Genomic DNA, 18,896 nt, shown 5'->3' on the forward strand with positions numbered 1-18,896 from the left:
TGTTATGTTCTGTCCGTCCTGCCAGCTGAATGTTTCAGATCTCCCCTTGCGCATTACCATGAATTTCTGTTTGGCTCTTGCTTTTTCTTTCCCACGCTAGTGCAGGAGTCCTTGACCAACATTCCCAGGGAACGCTCTCCCATGCCCTTCCTTCTCACTGTTGCCACTGTGGTCTTTTTTTAAAGAGGCAAATCTGATCATATTACTTATCATTATTTACCCTCTTCCTAGATGGAACTGACCATGCGGTCCTTGGTAGCCCTGGATGCCATGTTCACACTTGTTTTTAATGTAGCCGTCTCTGGTCCACTGTAAGTTCCCGTAGGATAGAATTTGCATTTTATTTATATGCATTCATAAGCCTAATATACTGTAAGTGTCCAATAAATGCAGAGATAATATAGTCCAGTGAATGCAGAGAAAATATAGTGATTAAGAGTTCAGACTCTTGGTCAGAGAGCTCTAAGTACAAATCTTGTTTCTTTTTTTTTTTTTTTTAAGATTTTATTTATTTATTCGACAGAGATAGAGACAGCCAGCGAGAGAGGGAACACAAGCAGGGGGAGTGGGAGAGGAAGAAGCAGGCTCATAGCAGAGGAGCCTGATGTGGGACTCGATCCCATAACGCCAGGACCACGCCCTGAGCCGAAGGCAGACGCTTAACCGCTGCGCCACCCAGGCGCCCCCAAATCTTGTTTCTAAAATGCAGTAGCAACACAAGGAGAAAAGACAGGTGTTGGCGAGGGTGCGGAGAAAGGGGAACCCTCTTATGCTGTCAGTGGGAGTGTAAACTAGTGCAGCCACTCTGGAAACCAGTATGGAGATTCCTCAAGAAGTTAAAAATAGAACTACCGTACGCCCAGCAATTACGCTATTTACCCAAAGGATACAAAAATACTGATTAGAAGGGATACATGCACCCCGATGTTTATAGCAGCCTTATCCACAATGGAAAGAGCCCCAATGTTCATTGACTGAAGATGTGGTATATATAAGTGCAATGGAATATTACTCAGCTATAATAAAAGAATGAAATGTTGCATTTGCAACGACGTGGATGAAGCTAGAGTGTATCACGCTAAGTGAAATAAGTCAGAGAAAGACAAATACCCTATGATTTCACTCATGTGGAATTTAAGAAACAACATGAACATGGGGAGGGGAGTAGAAAAGAGAGGCAAACCAGGAAACAGATTCTCAACAGAACAAACTGAGGGCTGCTGGAGGGAAGGTGGACCGGGGGTGGGGGGGTGGGGGGGTGGGTTCAGTGAGGGATGGATATTAAAGAGGGCACTTGTAATGAGCACTGGGTGTTGTGTATAAGTGATGAATCACTAAATTCTACACCAGAAACTAATATTACAGCTGTTAATTTAAATAAAAACATGAAAAATTAAAATTAAATGCAGTAGCTGGGTGGCACTGGAGGTCATATGTCATCTGTGAAATGTAGGTAATGGTAGTACTTAGCTTCACAGAGTAATTGTGGGAGTGTTGGCAGTAATAATTACAATAATGCATGGTGTTGAATAGCAAATGACTTGTTTAGTCACACTCTCACTCACAAGATAAAATCCAGATGTTGAGCGCCTCCAGGATCTGGCCTCTGCCCCTGTACTGACCACACCCGTACGTGTAACTCTGCCCACTGTAGACACAGAAAAGTACTGGCCATTACCTAAACACGCTGAATTCTCTCTTCTCCTCCGTTCCTTGCTATGCTGTCTTGCTTCACACGGAATGTCTTTTTCTACTTTATCTTCATGGCAAATGTTTACTCATTCTTTAAGACTTTCCGTGCCACTCCCTCCAAGGGCTTCTCTGACCCCTTCCTCTCCTTACTCAAGCTTGGCTAGACTCTTCTTCCTGGCTCCCAGAGAACCTGTTTTGTGTCTGTGTGAACCGCTTGAGGGAGGACTTTCAGCTCTAGTCACAGCATCTAGCCTAATGCTGATGGCATGACTTCAGTAGATGCTTATTAAACAAATGAATGCAGGGGTCAATGACTCTCTGATACGGGTAAATGATATTTTTTAAAAAATGTTATGCTCTGTACAAGGGTCAGCAGATCCTGCCCACCCGCTGCCTGCCTTTACACGCACAGTTTTCTCAGGACCTAGCCACGGGCGCGCATCCGGGTGTTGGGTGTCACGGCTAGACGACGGCATCAGAGGTGTAGTTGAGACAGAGCCCGGAGGGCCCACAGAGCCCGAGATGGGTACTAGCTGGCCCTTCACAGAAAAAGCTTCCTGATTCTTGCTCTATGTGGGTAAATTATTTTCCTTTAAAAAATGTTCGGAAAGGACATGTGGAATTAGCAAAGTTCACATTTTTTCCTATGGCATGTAAAAATGTGGCAGTGTCCGTCCCTTGTCTTTCACATGCATTTCTTTTCCAGACAGCCATATTCTGTTTAACTCTGGCATTTCTGAACTACACAGGAAGGAGCAAGCTTTTATGAGATGACCGGCCTGGGTCCTTTGCCTCAAGCCCTTTATAATGGAGAACGCTTTAAGCTTGAACAGCTGAATCCTGAAGAGCTGGAAACAAATGTTCTTCACAGAATGATGGATGCCACCATAAATTTACAGAGGGAAGTTTTCATGGTAGGTAAGCATTTATGGGAAAATATGTGATAAATGATGTTTTGAAAATGATGTTTTGTATTAAAACATCTTTTCATGGCGAGAATTTCCATCCTGATCACGTAGTAGTGAATTTAAAAGTAGTAATTAGTTAATTAAGTTTACTTGTGCATAGTTATATCAAAAAATTGCTTAACTGGTAAGAAAATTCAAATTTTTACAGGCAAATTTGTTGTAAAATTTATTGTATGAATCCTAATTGCCTACATTTATTTATTGTAGATGAAGTAGTTAAGTGTATTCTGTGCGGAACTTTAAAACATATGTATATAAATTGCCTATATTTCCCAAGTAATATTTTTGTTCTCGTAGGGCACATTAAATGATCGAACAAATGTAATTGATTTCCTTATGGAAAAGAATAATGTTGTACCCCGTGTAAATCCTTTGGTTTTGCACACAAAATGGCAGTACCTTAATTTAATATCCACATCAGGTAAAATAATCCTTCCATATACTTTCTACAAATGCTTATTGAGTTGTGAATGTTTTATTAATTGGTCATTTAACATTTAATATGAAAATTTTCAGTAACTGCTGATATTGAAGATTTCTCTACGTTCTTTTTCTTGGATTCACAAGATAAGAGTGCCGTAATAGCAAAGAATATGTATTATTTAACCCAAGAAGGTAATAAGCATACTTTATTTTTCTGACTTTATTCTTAAAGTAGCAAACTTTGTAATTTTAGTAAGGTGGTTGAATAATGAATATGTATGTTGCTATTTGACTAGGGGTCTGGTTTTCAAGAGAGTCTGTAGTTTGTTAGGATATAAGCATTGAGCTGAGACACTGCCTTCGACCCTACTGAATCATATATGCACAGGGGTTCATCATGGTTTTTTGCCTTTTCTCAGAGCAAGCTATTCCATTTTTCACCTTTTCAAGAAAGTGGTAAAACCTTTTTCGGACTGTGTAAACTGATACTTTGTACTGCATGAAGAAGAGTATAATTCCCAGATCACAGGAGAGTAGTTCCCTACTGTGATTAAACAACATCTGGAGTTTTGCTTGCGTTGAGGATTATAATAAAGGAGAGGAGACTGATAAAGGAAGGTACTTGGAAATACAGATTTAGCCTGGACAGGGGAGTCTGCAGTGGGGCCACACGTTTGTTATAGACTACAGTGACCTATTCACATAGACAGAGGTAGAATTTGGTTGGTTTTGTTTCATTTTGTTTTGTTTGACCATCTTTGCTCTAGAGAGAAAAATGAGAGCCAATACACGTAAGATAAGAGAAGGCTGCTTTTTACCTTGGTGTATAAAGCAGTTATCTAACAATGAGAGTGATCTCAAGACAGGATGAACTCTGTAGTAAGGGATATATTTTTGTATGTGAGTTTTAAGCAGAGGCCACCCAACCAGTTTTTTAGAGTGCTTTGGAGTCAAGTTTGGACCCAATGGCCGCAGAATTATTTTCTAACAGATCCTTGATTTGATGTTCGTGAAGTGGTCTGTCTCCAAGAAGTCCAACAAATGAAAAAATATAATGCAGCTCTGTGTTATGGCAGAGTAAGGTCCTGACTATGTTTAATGAAGAGAAAAGGAAACAGAAACAGGGAATAATAAAATAGGAGAAATCTATCAGGTTCTGTGGTGTATTTTGAAAATTGTCTCTGGACATCAGGGTAAGGTAGCCTATAATTAATGCCCTTTGGTTAAATCTCTAACAATTCAAAAGAAAATTAACTGAGAAACACCTACTTTCCTCTTTCTTACAGTTACATAAATGTGTAAAGAAATAATGGAGTTGTGAGAAATTTTCTTAGCACTTCTGAGATATTTCTCAGTTTACTATGATGGTAAAATAATGCATGGTTTTGAATAGAAGATGACTTGTTTAGTCACACTCTGTCACTCACAAGATAAAATCCAGATGTTGAGCGCCTCCAGGATCTGGCCTCTGCCCCTGTACTGACCACACCCGTACGTGTAACTCTGCCCACTGTAGACACAGAAAAGTACTGGGGCATTAGAAGGCATTAGAATTCTTTACCTTTCTTCTTTGAAAAGAATGTACCACTGCTGCCTTACCCTAAGTTGCTTCAATTTGGACTCAATGTTAGCCTTCTCTTTGTTACAGTTTTTGTGTAGTTAGATATTACTGAGTCTGGTAGTAACTGTAGCCTCACATCTATTCAGGAATAAGTTTTTGATATAACAGATTTTTTGCACTTGTTTTAAGTAGGTCATGTGATCTGAGGGACTGATTTTTCTATAGTTTTTAATAATGGCTAGACAAGTATTATTTCAGGTGATAGATGCTGAGCCTCAGTGAAATTAAACCCATTTAATTGACTTCAGAATTAAAAATTGTTTCTCTGTGTGGATTTCAAATTTTTCTGAAAAAAAGAATTGTATTGCTGTTGATGGCACAAGGTGATGTGGATTAAAGCAAGTTAATGATAGCCAGACGTTTGAAGTAAATGAATTTGTAAGCTAATGAAATATTGCTGTTTTTAATATCACTTAGATACACTTTGCTGTATCTAGTTTTACATAGTGGGGTATAAGTATCAATTTAAAAAAATGTAGCTGTAGCTGGAAGAACAGTTTTGCTCACCAACACTGAAAACATAATAAGCATAATACAATTTTTGTCTACTAATAAAAGTATTCCACAGATATGTCCCTTAGGAACTATTCTTTCTTTTTGGTATCTGAGTTTCTATAAGCTTATAGAACACTCTTCTAGTATTTTTATATGCATGTGAGTATATATGTGTGAGTATATAATCTTTAGCAGTATTTGCTTATTTTTAAAAAATTAAGTTTAATTAATTTTAATACTTTTTAATGTATGTCATTAACTGGAAATGTCCCCTGCTTTTAGTTTGATTTTTAATTAGCAATAATCGCGCCTCGGATAAACCTCATTGGCTACGATACTGCCACTGCGCAAAGCTTAGTTTGATTTTTAAAAAAGGTAGTTTAACTAAACTATTTGAAACTTTCAGAGGATGATGTAATTTCTTCAGTTACTCTCTGGATTATTGCTGATTTTGACAAACCATCTGGGCGAAAACTACTGTTGAATGCATTAAAGTTCATGGTGAGTATTTAGATATTCTTTTTTTAAATTTTTAAATTTTTTATTAACATATAATGTATTATTTGTTTCAGGGGTACAGGTCTGTGATTCGTCAGTCTTACACAATACACAGCGCTCACCACAACACATACCCTCCCCAGTGTCCATCCCCCAGCCACCCCATCCCTCCCACCCCCTCCACTCCAGCAACCCTCAGTTTGTTTCCTGAGATTAAGAGTCTCTTATGGTTTGTCTCCCTCTCTGGTTTCATCTTGTTTCATTTTTTTCCCTTCCCCTATGATCCTCTGCCTTGTTTCTCAAATTCCACATGTCAGTGACATCATATGATAATTGTCTTTCTCTGATTGACTTATTTCGCTTAGCATAATACCCTCTAATTCCATCCATGTCATTGCAAATGGTTATTCTCACTACAAAAATTTTAATTTGTTAATTTTGAGAAAGCCAAGTGAAGAACATTCCCCTCCATATTCACATTTTAAGTACCTCAAGTTGTTGCTAAGGAAACTTAAGACAGGAACTCCCCCGCACCGCAAAATTCCTATGTTCAAATCTAATCCGCAATGTGACAGTATTTGGAGGTGGGACCTTGAGGAGATAATTAGGTCATGAGGTAGAGCCCTCATGAATGGGATTAGCGCCCTTGTAAGAAGAGGTCAGAGAGCCTTGCTCGCTCTCTTTCCATCATGTGTAGATGGACAAATCAGTAGTCTGCAACCCAGAAGAGGGTCCTTACCAGAACCTGACCAGGCTAGCACTCTGATCTCAGGTTTCCAGTTTCCAGAACTGTGGGAAATAAATTTCAGTTCAGTTGCCACCCTGTTTATGGTTACTTTGTTGTAGCAGCCCAAACTAAGACTTAGCGGTTGTAAATAGGCTATTAAAACAGAGTGAATGGTTCTAGACCCACCATTACATGGATGACCCCAGATCTGCTTTCTACCAACAACACTTCATAATAGCAATTTTTCGTCATATTATCAGGCAGCACTTTATTTCTCTGATTATTTAAGAAAAAACAAATTTATCTCACTGAAGAATATTTTAAGCCTTAAATCAACCTTAATTTTTTTGTTATTAGAGAATTACAAACCAATATATTTCAATAGGATACCTTTTTTTTTCTTTAAAGATTTTATTTATTTACTTGACAGAGATAGAGACAGCCAGCGAGAGAGGGAACACAAGCAGGGGGAGTGGGAGAGGAAGAAGCAGGCTCATAGTAGAGGAGCCTGATGTGGGGCTCGATCCCATAACGCCAGGATCACGCCCTGAGCCGAAGGCAGACGCTTAACCGCTGTGCCACCCAGGCGCCCCAATAGGATATCTTTCTATATTTATTTAAAAATACTGTCCCAGGGGCACCTGTGTGGCTCAGTCAGTTAAGCCTCTTACTCTTGATTTCAGCTCAGGTCATGATATCAGGGTCGTGAGATTGAGTCCTGCATCAGGCTCTGTGCTGGGTGTGGAGCCTACTTAAGATTCTCCCACATTCTAAGAAAAATAAACAAAAAGCAAAAAACTCTTCTAACCTCTCTCTCTCTCTTTTTTTTTTTTTTTTGGTTAAGATTTTATTTATTTATTTGACAGAGAGACAGCCAGCGAGAGAGGGAACACAAGCGGGCGAAGTGGGAGAGGAAGAAGCAGGCTCCCAGCGGAGAAGGGAGCCCGATGTGGGCTCGATCCCAGGACCCTGGGATCACGCCTTGGGCCGAAGGCAGATGCTTAACGACTGAGCCACCCAGGCGCCCCACCTTCTCTCTTTCTAAGGGAGCATGAAAGTCTGTCTAGATTAAAAACACCTAAGAAACATAAACCAAAATATTTTATGAAATTGTTTTGTATTAGCTAAGTGTAAATCTATTGCTGATTACAAATTACCCCATAACTTAATGGCTTAAAACAACAAACATGGGGCGCCTGGGTGGCGCAGTCGTTAAGCGTCTGCCTTCGGCTCAGGGCGTGATCCCGGCGTTCCGGGATCGAGTCCCACATCGGGCTCCTCCACTGGGAGCCTGCTTCTTCCTCTCCTACTCCCCTGCTGTGTTCCCTCTCTTGCTGTCTCTATCTCTGTCAAATAAATAAATAAAATCTTAAAAAAAAAAATGTAACTCTCACTCCACATTTAAATTTCCCTGTGTATATCCAAAACAATTAGATTTAAAACAACAACAACAACAACAAACATTTATTTTTCCCAGTGTCTGGGGTTTAAGAATTCAGGAGTGGCTCAGGTGAGTGCGTACAAAGCGTGAGTACAAAGAAGTAGGGGTCATTGGGGGCCATCTTGGAGGTGCTCAAAAATAGTTAATACATTTTAAACAAAACGTAACATGAGCTAGGACAGTTTTCATGTCATGTTAGATGATCTCAGAACACATTCTGGGTTCTCTAAGTGGCCTGCAGACGAGTACATTCCAGAAAGGGGTGTTTGGGATCTATAGAGTCTGTCATTTCTTCTTTCTCCTTCTTCTCAAGAATTTCTGGTAGCATGTTCTTTGTGAAGCTGACAGACTGCCTTTTCCCAGTAGTTACAATGTATATGGCTCTCCCATTAGGCACATATTGGTATGTTTAATGGTGTCCCCACATTTCTCTGTGGATCTATTCATTTTTGTTCATTCTTTTTATATTCTATTTTTTAGATTATAGTTCTTTGGATTTATCTTTAAACTCAGCAATTCTTCCTTCTGCCCACTCAAATCTATTGAACCCCTCTGAGTGAATTTTTCATTTCAGTTATTGTACTTTTCAACTCCAGAGTTTCCATTTGGTTCTTTTTTTATAATTTCTATCTCTTTGTTATTATTCTCAGTGTAATAACTTGTTTTTACCATACTTTCCTTTAATTCTTTAAACATGGTTCCCTTTAGTTCTTTGAACATATTTCGATGTCTGTTAAGTCAACTATCTACTTCAAAGATAGTTTCTAATGCTTGGTATTTTTCCTTTGCATAAATCATACTCTTCTGTTTCACTGCATGTCTCATAATTTTTTTATTAAAAACCAAACATTTTAGATAATACATAGTGGCACATTTGGATACCATAACCACCTCATCCCCAGGGTTACCCATTGTTTGTTTGGTCATTTGTTTATTTGTTTAGTGATGTGACTGAACTAACTCAGTAGTCTGTTTCCCTCTCATTGTTTATCTCTGATGTTCCTGCTTAGACTTTTTCCCTTGTTTTTATATTTTATCTTGGTTTCCTAGAGACTGCCTCTGAGTCAGCAAAAGCCAATTACCACTCAAAGTTTGTGCTTAAGTCCCCATAAGTGGTTAGATGTTCACCCTTTACTGTTGGATGTGTACTTGACTGAAAGGCTACTTTCCCAGTTCAGGGATTTTATGATTTTGCCCCACATTCACCTATGGGAAAGTGTCTTGGAATTTCCCTTTCTCATTACTCCTGAGAAGGTTCAACCTTTGACATATGAAGTGTTCCAGACTGCCCAGAATGGATTTAATATTATTTTTAAACCTGTCTGCCTCGGAGTTGCCTGGTCAGAGTAGTTTGGTTTTTTTTTTTAAAGATTTTATTTATTTACTTGAGAGAGAGATCATGAGCAGGGGGAAGGATAGAGGGAAAAGCAGACTCCCCACTGAGCAGGGAGCCCAATGCGGGACTCTATCTCAGGACCCGGGGACCATGACCTGAGCCTAAGGCAGACACTCAACCGACTGAGCCACCCAAGCACCAGCAAAGTAGCTTTTTATTCAGCAGTGTTTATTCAGGGAATGCCTTCAAGTGTGTCCTATGCCCCATTCTCATTTTCCTAAGTGCGGCCAGTGTAGAATATATGCAGTTTTCCAGACCCTGAGGGATGAGTGTGATCCCAGGGCAGCTCTTTCCATCTGTCTCTTTCTCTGATTCTCTCTGTTAGACCTCTGGCTGCTCTGTCATTTCACCTGACTTTCTCTTGGCTGGAGGAGCATATAAATACAGATGGGATTTCACCCACAGCCTGTAATTTGCTGACTCCTGATCTAGTTCATTAATTGAATTATCTGTGGTATCAGTTCTGAGTTTTATTCTTTCCAGTATTATATCTTGAGCCTCTCTCATTTATATTTCATTTTAGCCAGCTTAGTTTTAACTTCTGCCGTTATCTTACTGGGGCCTCTCCTTGTGCCTCTCTGGGTCTGTTTTTTGGAGACCATGTTGTCTTTTCAAAGCTATACAAAGTTCAAAAGACTGATGTAATGAACACTTACATACCTAACACCTAGATTCTATAATTGTTAACATTTTACCATATTTGGTTTAATTATCTGTGGGGGAGGAAGGGCAGGAATGGTCTAGATCATTTTAAAGGAAGTTGTAGAAATCAGCATATATCATCCCTTAATACTTCACATGCATTTTCCAAGAATTAGGATATTCTTCTATGTAATTGCAGTACCACTCTCACATTGTTAGTACTAAGTCTTCATTAAATTGTTCCCACAAAGATGTCTTTTTTCGAACCAAGATCCAAACTTGTTTCCTATAGTGCATTTCACTGTTAAATTTCATTAGTTTCTTTCATTGTAGAACAGTCACATCCACATTTTGTCTGGTGATTTTTTAAAGAGACCAAACTGGTTGCTTTGTAGAAAAATCCCACATTCTGAATTTCATTAATTTTTTGTTCTTATAGTATTTTGAACTTGTTCTTTAGCCCTTATATCTCCTCTGTACTGGAAGTTATGTCTGAAGCTTAATCAGATTCAGCTTCAACATGTTCCGGCAAGAAGACTTCATGGCTGGTGCTCTGCTTGTAGAATACCAAAATGAAACAAAATTCAAATGCCCAGCTTCAGTAGAATGGATAAAATAGATTATCTTCATACCATGGAATTCGGTACAGTCCTAAAAAATAAAGTAACTGCAGCCACACAAAACATTGTTGATAAATCTCACAACCGATAGGTTAAGTGGAAACAGAGCAAGAAAGAATACATGCTGTAGGATTATATTTATATGAAGTTCAAAATAGATTAAATGTTTAAGGATGAAACTTAGGTGATACACCAGAAAGAAGTAAGAATGGTACAACCAATGAATAACAGGGTAGTGGTTGTTTCTAGAAAAGTGGGTAGATGTAGTAAGAGGCAGGGTATACAAGAGATGACTTTGGGTTGCCAACAGTGCTCTGTTTCTCCACCTGGGTTATAGTTTTATGGGCTAATTTCATTGAGTTCTACAGTTATGTTTTGTGTATTTTATGTGTTATTTCACACACAAGAAGAGGTTAAACGAAGTTGCGTTATAAAACACTGTCTACAAAGAGGTGAAGCACTTGGAGTTACTACAGTGGCTGTTTTTAGGCTGTCAGTAGGTGCGTGTTCAGTACAGTCCACATAGAAAGACACTGTGTGGCAAACCGAACAAACTCGATGCGAAAGAAAAAAGTTCAGCTGTACAAAGATATGCAAGATACTGATCTTTTTCACCTATAAATGTGTTTTGCAGAAAACAAGTGTTCATAGTCGGTTGGGGGTTATTTATAATCCTACATCAAAAATAAATGAAGAGAACACAGCTATTTCTAGAGGAGTTTTGGCAGCTTTTCTTACACAGAAAAACAGCTTTTTGAGAAACTTTCTCAGGAAACTGGCAAAGGAAGAAACTGCTACAGCTATTTACTCCGGAGAAAAAATTAAAACATTCCTTACTGAGGTCAGTAGCTATTTGTTTGGAATAATAAGTATCCTCTGCATATTTAGGAAGTATAAGCCAGTGTTACCATGTTACTGAAAAAATATCAATAAATAAGTATAATCAATTGGGCATAAGAAACATTCCTTCAAACGGGAAAAGGTAAATATTAAATGATATGACTTTGCATCAAGGCATTTAGCAAGCCAAATATTTCTGCTACTACTTTGTGACACTTGAAGTTGATGGCATTCTGGTTAAGGCGTACTTAAATGAAGAATGAGAATTAAAGGATTATGTAAGTAATACTCAGGTATTTCCCTGAAGGGGTGTAGTATGAGGGAAATTCTAAAGATGGAAGATGATCCTCAAGAAGGAAGATTCATTAATCCTTTCAAAAGTATTTTCTGATTGCGAGACAGTGGGGATAGTCTTGTGAACAAGGCAGATACATTGAGTCCGTGTGGAGCTTACATGGTAGTAGGAGAGACAGAAGAACTGAATGGTACCGGAACAATATAAAGAAAGAATAGGGTAGATAGTTTGAGGGATGATCTTTTAGCTGGAGTGGTCAGGGAAGACATCTCTAGAGTTTACCTTTAAGCCGAGGTCTGAAATGAGAAATCAAGCCATGGAAAATCTTCAAGAAGAATGTACCAGATTCAGGAACACAGTAAGTCTAAAGGACTACCACACAGATTAGCTTTCCAGGTTTGAGGTATAGGCAGAAGGTCATTGTGAGCAAAATAAAGACCATGATGTGGAGAGTACCAGGAGATGAGGTCGGGAACAGAACCCAGATATTTCAAGCACCTATAGGCCATAGTAAGGACCTGAAGTCTTTCCTGAGTATAATGGGAAACCATTGAGAAATCTTGAAGAAGTGAATAATCTTTACAAAGATGACTCTGGATGCCATGTGAAGATCTGGTAGTTGCCAGACAAGAGTGGAAATAGGATGAACAATTAGAATGCTATTGCAGTAATCCAGGCAAGAAATAATGGTGTCCTGGACTAGGTACTGGTGGTAGAGATAGTGAGGTGGTTGGCACATAGTATTTGTTACAACTCTGGTCAACAGGATTAGCTGATCGGTCCTATGTGACATAAAAGGTAATATCCTTAAATTTTAGCTTGAGTGGCTTGAATTGATGATGGTGTCTTTTTGAGATGGGGAAGTCTAGATGAGAAGAAATCTCGACACATAAAGGATTAAGAGTTAAGTCTGTACATGTTGGAGATTCCTGTTGGACATTCAAGTGGAGATGCTGGGTTGACAATTGAGTTAATGAGTGTAGAAATCAATAGAGGGTTGTTGGGGTATTTTTAGAGTCAGACACTTTGAGAGTTACCAACATTATATATAATTTAAAGCCAAGAAACTGGATGAGATACCTCAGGAGTGAGTTGGGTGAGAGAAGAGAGGCTGAAAACAGAGCCCTGGAATGTTCCAACATATAGAAGTATGCGAGAGGATGATCCAGTAAAGGAGACAGATGGAGCAGCCAACAAGTTAGGAAGATAACCAGCAGAGTACGGTATCCTGGAGGTCAGTTGGAGAAAGTATTTCAAGGAGAGAATGATCAACTATGCCAGATGTTCCTAAAATTAGGCTTCATAATTGACCATTTACTTGTTAAGGTGGTCATTGGTGAGAATTGTTTCAGTGGAGTAGTAGGTATAAAAGTAAACTAGATTGAAAAGAGAATGGGAAATCAGCAAATAGAGATAGTGAGTATAGGTACCTCTTTTAAGAAACTTTATTTTACCATGAACAGAGAAATATTTTGTATCTGGAACAGGACCTGAGGTCAAGGATTTCTAAATTTGGGAGATGTCACTGTTTTGTATGCTAACGGACACAGTCCATCCAAACAATGAGAAAGGATGATAGAGAGGGGAACAGAGTTAGGAGCAAAGTTCTTGAGTAGTAAGAGGTGCCAGGATCCAATGGACAGATGTTAACTGTTGGTCTTAAGAAGAGAAACTGTTCATCTGTTTTAACCAGAAGGAAGGCAGAATGTGTGGGCATGGTTGCAGAAGGGTAGATTTAGCAGGATGAAGTACTTCTAATTATATTCATTTTCAGAAGAAATTCTGGTCAATGCCAAGTATTAGAATGACAGTAGGCATTATTAGAGGTTTGAGGAAAGAGGAGAAAATGCCACATCCCTTTCTGTTATTCTGAGAGTGAGCAAGTGAATTAAATAAATTAGCATGGGAAGGTTTCTGAGGGCCCATTTGAAGTTAATGACCTTAAAATGAAAGTGAGGTCAGTATTAGTTGCATGTTTTTCTCTAGCTGTATTAACAGTTTGGTTCTAGTTGCAGAGGAAGCAGAGTTGTGTTTTAATAGAGTTGGGGATTTGCCAGGTGAATATGAATTTAAGGAAGCATTCAAGGGAGCTAAGCATGGAAGGTTTTTGTTGTAGTAAAGGACTTTGGGGTGTAGCTCGGATAGGAGGAAAATTTTGGGAGGTATGATGGACAGTAAATAAGTGGTAGGGGCTGAGGACTGCAGGGGTTGAATAATGGTTGGTCTGGTGACACTAGGTTGCATGAGCTGGAAATTCAGGAGCTTGTGGTCAGAGACGGGATGATTGAGATGAGAGTTTGGAAGTAAGCAGGATCTAAGGCTGCACTGTCCACTACTGTATCCACTAGCTAAATGTGGCTCTTTAAAACTTAAAATTAGGTTAAAGTTTAAATTCTGGCATGTGTGGTGATGAGCACTGGGTGTTATATGCAACTAATGAATCGTTGAACACTACATCAAAAACTAACGTACTATACGCTGGCTAATTGAACATAATAAATTTTTTGAAATAAAATTTAATTTAATTTAATTCTGTGCCCCAGTCATACTAGCCGCATGTTAAGTGCTCAGTGACCATCCGTGGCTGTGGCTGCCATATTGAACAGTGCAGTGGAACATTCCTTCCATCATGGGAACACCCAAGAACCTGTTAGAAATTCAAAATTGAAGGCCCCCACCCTGGATCTTCTGAAGTAGAAACTACATTTTAACGATGCTCCAGGTGATGGCACATTGAAGTTTGATGAGTACTGATGTGGAGAAGTGTGTTTTAGCGCGAAGATGTGAGGAACCTGCTCGTGGTTTATTTTCTGTGAATGTCCGTATATTTTTTTACTTTAACCAAGGATTACTTCTGTATTTCAGAAATAAAATGCATTATTACTAAATTGGTTTTGTGAGATTGGTATAATGAGGTGAGATAAGGTATTTCTATTTTAGACAGTTGTTTTTACTGAGTATACCAAATGGGGGTATTGAGTTCAGAATTTAATAAACATTTTGTTTCATTTCTTTAATGTTGAATTTTATTTACATTGATACCCCCTTGCATATTACTAATCAATAATCACCTGAAATTTTGAAAGAATGGATGGCATATGATATCTGCTTGTAACAAGATTTACAACTATTGTAATTGACTTGCCAAAGAAATATTCTTTTTTTAAATGTTTCAGAAGAAAATAGTACTTTTTAAAATAATTTAGAATAATTTCAAATTTTGCATTAATATATTAAAGCAGGCTTTGTTAAGAAAATAATTTAACATATTTTCTCTTACTGATTTCATCCGTCTTAATTTATGCTGTAGGGGATGGATAAGAATGCTTTTGAGAAAAAATATAATACTGTTGGAGTGAATATTTTCCGAACTCATCAGCTGTTCTGTCAAGATGTACTTAAATTGCGTCCTGGAGAAATAGGTATTGTCAGCAATGGGAAAGTAAGTAGGAAAAGCAGTTGCTCACCTTTCTCATGGGCCTATGATAGAGGGGTCTCAAATTTGTTTCTGTCACAACACACCTGCTGTAGCACTTGCTTGCAGAGGACGGGCTCCTACTCGAGACACACCACACAGGTCTCAGCATGAACGAAAGGGCACGCTACTCGTTCTCTCACCCCACCCCTCAGTGATGACAATGTTGAATGTGGTGGCTAAGAATGTCTCCTGGGGACAGCTTTTATTTTGCTCTAATACAATTATTAGAACAAACAACTTATTATCCACCACAACGCTGTGACTGAGAACCACTGTTGCAGTAGGTGTAGAAAGTACGTTGTGACATTTTTTTTCTTCTTACAGCTTTTCTCTACAATTGATTACATTAACTTCCAAAAGTATTAAATTGTTATTTTTGAGCTATAAAGTAATATTTATTAGTGTAAGCATTAACAATCTATAAGAAAAATCACTCTTACTTCTACCCTCCTAATAAAATTTGTTATGAATAGTTTGTTGTTTTACCTTCTAACCCCTTTTTCTACTCTACATAGCCATGTCTGGTTTGTAAAAGTACATAATTTTAATCCTATCATATGTGTATGTATAAAATTTTATATCACTTTTTTCTCTTAGTATATCAGAAACATTTTTCTGATGAATTAGAGAATCTTTATAGAACTACAGAACTCATGATGATATCTACTTATTATTTTTTGAGTATGAGAATCTGGTTTTATTTCTCAGGAATGATTTAAGTTTTAAAAAATTGAATCTGGTGCCTAGATTTATTAAGATATCAAGTAAGGCAATGTGTTTGACATATCTTTGCTTGAACTATCAAATTATATATCCCTAAATTGTCTTCCAAGCTATAATACAGTCTTAACGTTTTCTTTGTTTTCTACATTTTTTAAAGATTTTATTCATTTGAGAGAGAGAGTGCATGCAGGGGCTGAGGGAGAGGGAGAAGCAGACTCCCCGCTGAGCAGGGAGCCCAATCCCAGAACCCCGAAATCATGACCTGAGCAGAAGGCAGACATTTAAATGACTGAGCCACCCAGGTGCCCCTGTTTTCTACATTTTATCATTGTTTTATTACCATATTGTTTTCCCTTAAAATTATGCTTATTCTTTCTTACATGAGTCTATAAATACTAGGAATTAGAGAATGGTGAGGGACTCGTATTTGCAAGCTTTCGCATATAAATATATCTGCTTCAGTGTAGCAGTTTTCAAGCTAATTACATTAGCTCCTAAAGGTTCATCTTTGTACAGAGCTGTTTTACAAATCAGTGAAAACAGTTGTCATGTATTATTAACAGTAATACAAAATATTTGTGAATTTGATAGTGAGGTATGTGGAAGCCCAGAAATTGCATTGCTTTTTATTTTTAACAGTTGCTTTGGGAAGAAATGTAGCTTTTTAGAACAGTTTTACAGTATGTGGCTACCTTTGGCTCTGTCTGGAAAGCTCCCCTATGTTTTCTTTGTCGTTGTTTAATGTAATTCATAAGTTATCAATATTAGTGATAAAAAATGTTACAGTTATGTTTTTCCTAGAATAATGGTTTCTACTCATTTTCCTTGAAATTTACAAAAGTAATCAGATCCTAGGGGCACCTGGGTGGCTCAGTCGGTTAAGCCTCTGACTCTTGATTTTGGCTCAGGTCAGGATCTCAGGGTCATGAGATTGAGCCCCACGTCAGGCTCCACGCTCAGCACGTGGTCTGCTTAAGATTCTTTCTCTCCCTCTCCATCTGCCACTCTCTTCCTGTCTCTCTCTAAAATAAATAAAATCTTAAAAAAAAAATTCGGATCCTAATTTTGCACCAGCTGTGAACCAGATATTCTTCTAGGTTCCGAGAGTTTAGTAGTGAACAACATGTTTTCATGAAGTTTATATTTTGGTGGTCAGCAACAGATAACAAGTAGCATCCTACTTGATAAGGTGTCATTTGGAGAGAACCAGAGGAAGTGAGGGAGCAAACCATGTGGAATATCTGGAAGAAGAATGTTCTAGATAGAGGGAACGGAGAGGACAAAGGTCCGAAGGTGAGATGATTGCTGTGTGTTCTAGGAAGAGCAGGTAGAGGGAGAGTGGTCAGAAGAGAAGCTCAGAGAAGCAGCTGCCTCCCAGATGATGTAGGGTTTTATGGACCGTTCAAGGACTCTTGCTTTACGTTGAATGAGTCATGAAGCTCATAGTTCGGGGCAGAGGACGGACATGATCTGACTTATGTTCTGTTTGGATCTCTAGCAGCTGTTATATTGAGGACAAACTGTAGGGTGTCAGGAAGCCATTTGGGAGCTATTTCAGTAGTCCAGGTGGGAGCTGACAGCGGCTTGGACCAGAATGGCTCCAGCGGACATAGTGAGGAGTGGCTGTGGGATGTATTTTGGAGGAAGAGTGAACAGGAATTGCTGACAGACTTGACGTGGGATGTGAGAGAACTGTGTAAGTGGCAGAGTGGAGATGCCTTGTATTAAGGCGAGGAAGTCTGTAGACAGAGTGGGGTTGTTGAGGAGGAGTGGAAGGGGAAGGAGAGAGAGTCCACTCTGCACATTAGGAAGAGTTCAGCGGTCAGTTCTGGACCTCCTCCTAAGCTTGTTGAGTTGGCAATTGAATGTGTGAGTTGAACTCGGGAGAGGTTGGGGCTGGAGATAGATATTAAGTCCGATTATGTTGATTTTTGTGTTGGTTCATAGAAAATTATAATTTTATTGTATTATTTATGGAACTGTGACTCAAATAGAAAAGTATATCTGAAAAGAAGTACTGTGGCTTATGAGCTGTCATGTAATACTTAGTCTATTACTCTGTCTCAGAGTAATGCTTAAAAAGCACAGTAATCACAGCAATTGTAGCAGATAGTTACAACTCGGAACGAGATAGTTCAGTGCTTGAAATCAGACATTTTAGAATCACTCTTCATTCTGAACCCGTCCAAATATTTGTTAGAATTGAAACACACTCAAAGTCAAATTGTTAAATGCGATGATTAAAACTGGGGGGCAGCAATCATCTTATACTTTCTTACTATATGCTCACAAATTAAAAATTTATTTATTTTTAGTATTAAAATGCTAAATAACACTGTTACTATGATTGTAATAAATTTACTGTTATTAACTTACATGTTTACAAATTGGTGAAAGACAAGGGGTAGCAGAGAGTAGAGAAACAAGCAAGACCTTTTTCTTAGCCAAACAAATCTAGATTCAAATTCCATTTGCACCATTAATTATATGACCTTTATGAGACTTGGTTTGGAAATGTCATTTAGACAGACGGAATGATGACAGTCTATTTTACAGAGTCATAGAGATTAAATATACTTTTAAACCTAAAGCACATAAAACAGCCACAGACAGTAAATTTTCAATAAATATTAATTCCTGTTTTCTCTTTAAATATTTAAAGGTTGTCATAAGAAATAGTGGATACATTTGTAGATTTGATTTGCATTACGCTTGCTGAGAGTCAGAATAGAATCAAGGCCAGTTGCTGAGGCCTCCATGATTGTAGAGAGATTTTTTAGCTCAGTATGTGGATGAACACTCTAACAGAGTTTTCTAAAATATTAATGAGCTGTCAAAGGAGGTAATGCATTTCTATTACAACAGTTATTCCGGATAACTGAAAAATCACATTTCCAAAATGTAGTAAAGAATAGATGGATAGGTTGGATAGGCACCAGGTAGGTTTTATTGTGTTTTTACAGGATTTTCAAGTTCAATATTCCTTTTTCCCAACTTGGACATTGTGTGAATTTTATACTATTGAAGTTACTTTATT

At 38.3% G+C, this 18,896-nt stretch overlaps 1 protein-coding gene and 1 pseudogene across 7 annotated transcripts in view; one reads left to right on the forward strand and one right to left on the reverse strand.

The window, feature by feature from the left end:
• Nucleotides 1-18,896, forward strand: part of UGGT2 (UDP-glucose glycoprotein glucosyltransferase 2) — a 189,296-nt gene that overhangs the window by 93,140 nt on the left and 77,260 nt on the right. For all 7 annotated transcript variants that reach the window (XM_087865039.1, XM_087865040.1, XM_087865043.1 and 4 more), the window contains 6 exons: nucleotides 2,442-2,606; nucleotides 2,958-3,081; nucleotides 3,177-3,275; nucleotides 5,606-5,700; nucleotides 11,158-11,364; nucleotides 14,969-15,100. In XM_087865039.1, coding sequence (XP_087721165.1) covers nucleotides 2,442-2,606; nucleotides 2,958-3,081; nucleotides 3,177-3,275; nucleotides 5,606-5,700; nucleotides 11,158-11,364; nucleotides 14,969-15,100 — 822 coding nt within the window. The remainder of the gene's footprint in view (nucleotides 1-2,441; nucleotides 2,607-2,957; nucleotides 3,082-3,176; nucleotides 3,276-5,605; nucleotides 5,701-11,157; nucleotides 11,365-14,968; nucleotides 15,101-18,896) is intronic.
• Nucleotides 5,437-5,554, reverse strand: LOC123801173 (U4 spliceosomal RNA; annotated as a pseudogene).

This window comes from Ursus americanus, chromosome 10 (genome assembly GCF_024610735.1).
Source record: "Ursus americanus isolate L20-20 chromosome 10, mUrsAme1.1.p, whole genome shotgun sequence".
NCBI lineage: Eukaryota > Metazoa > Chordata > Mammalia > Carnivora > Ursidae > Ursus > Ursus americanus.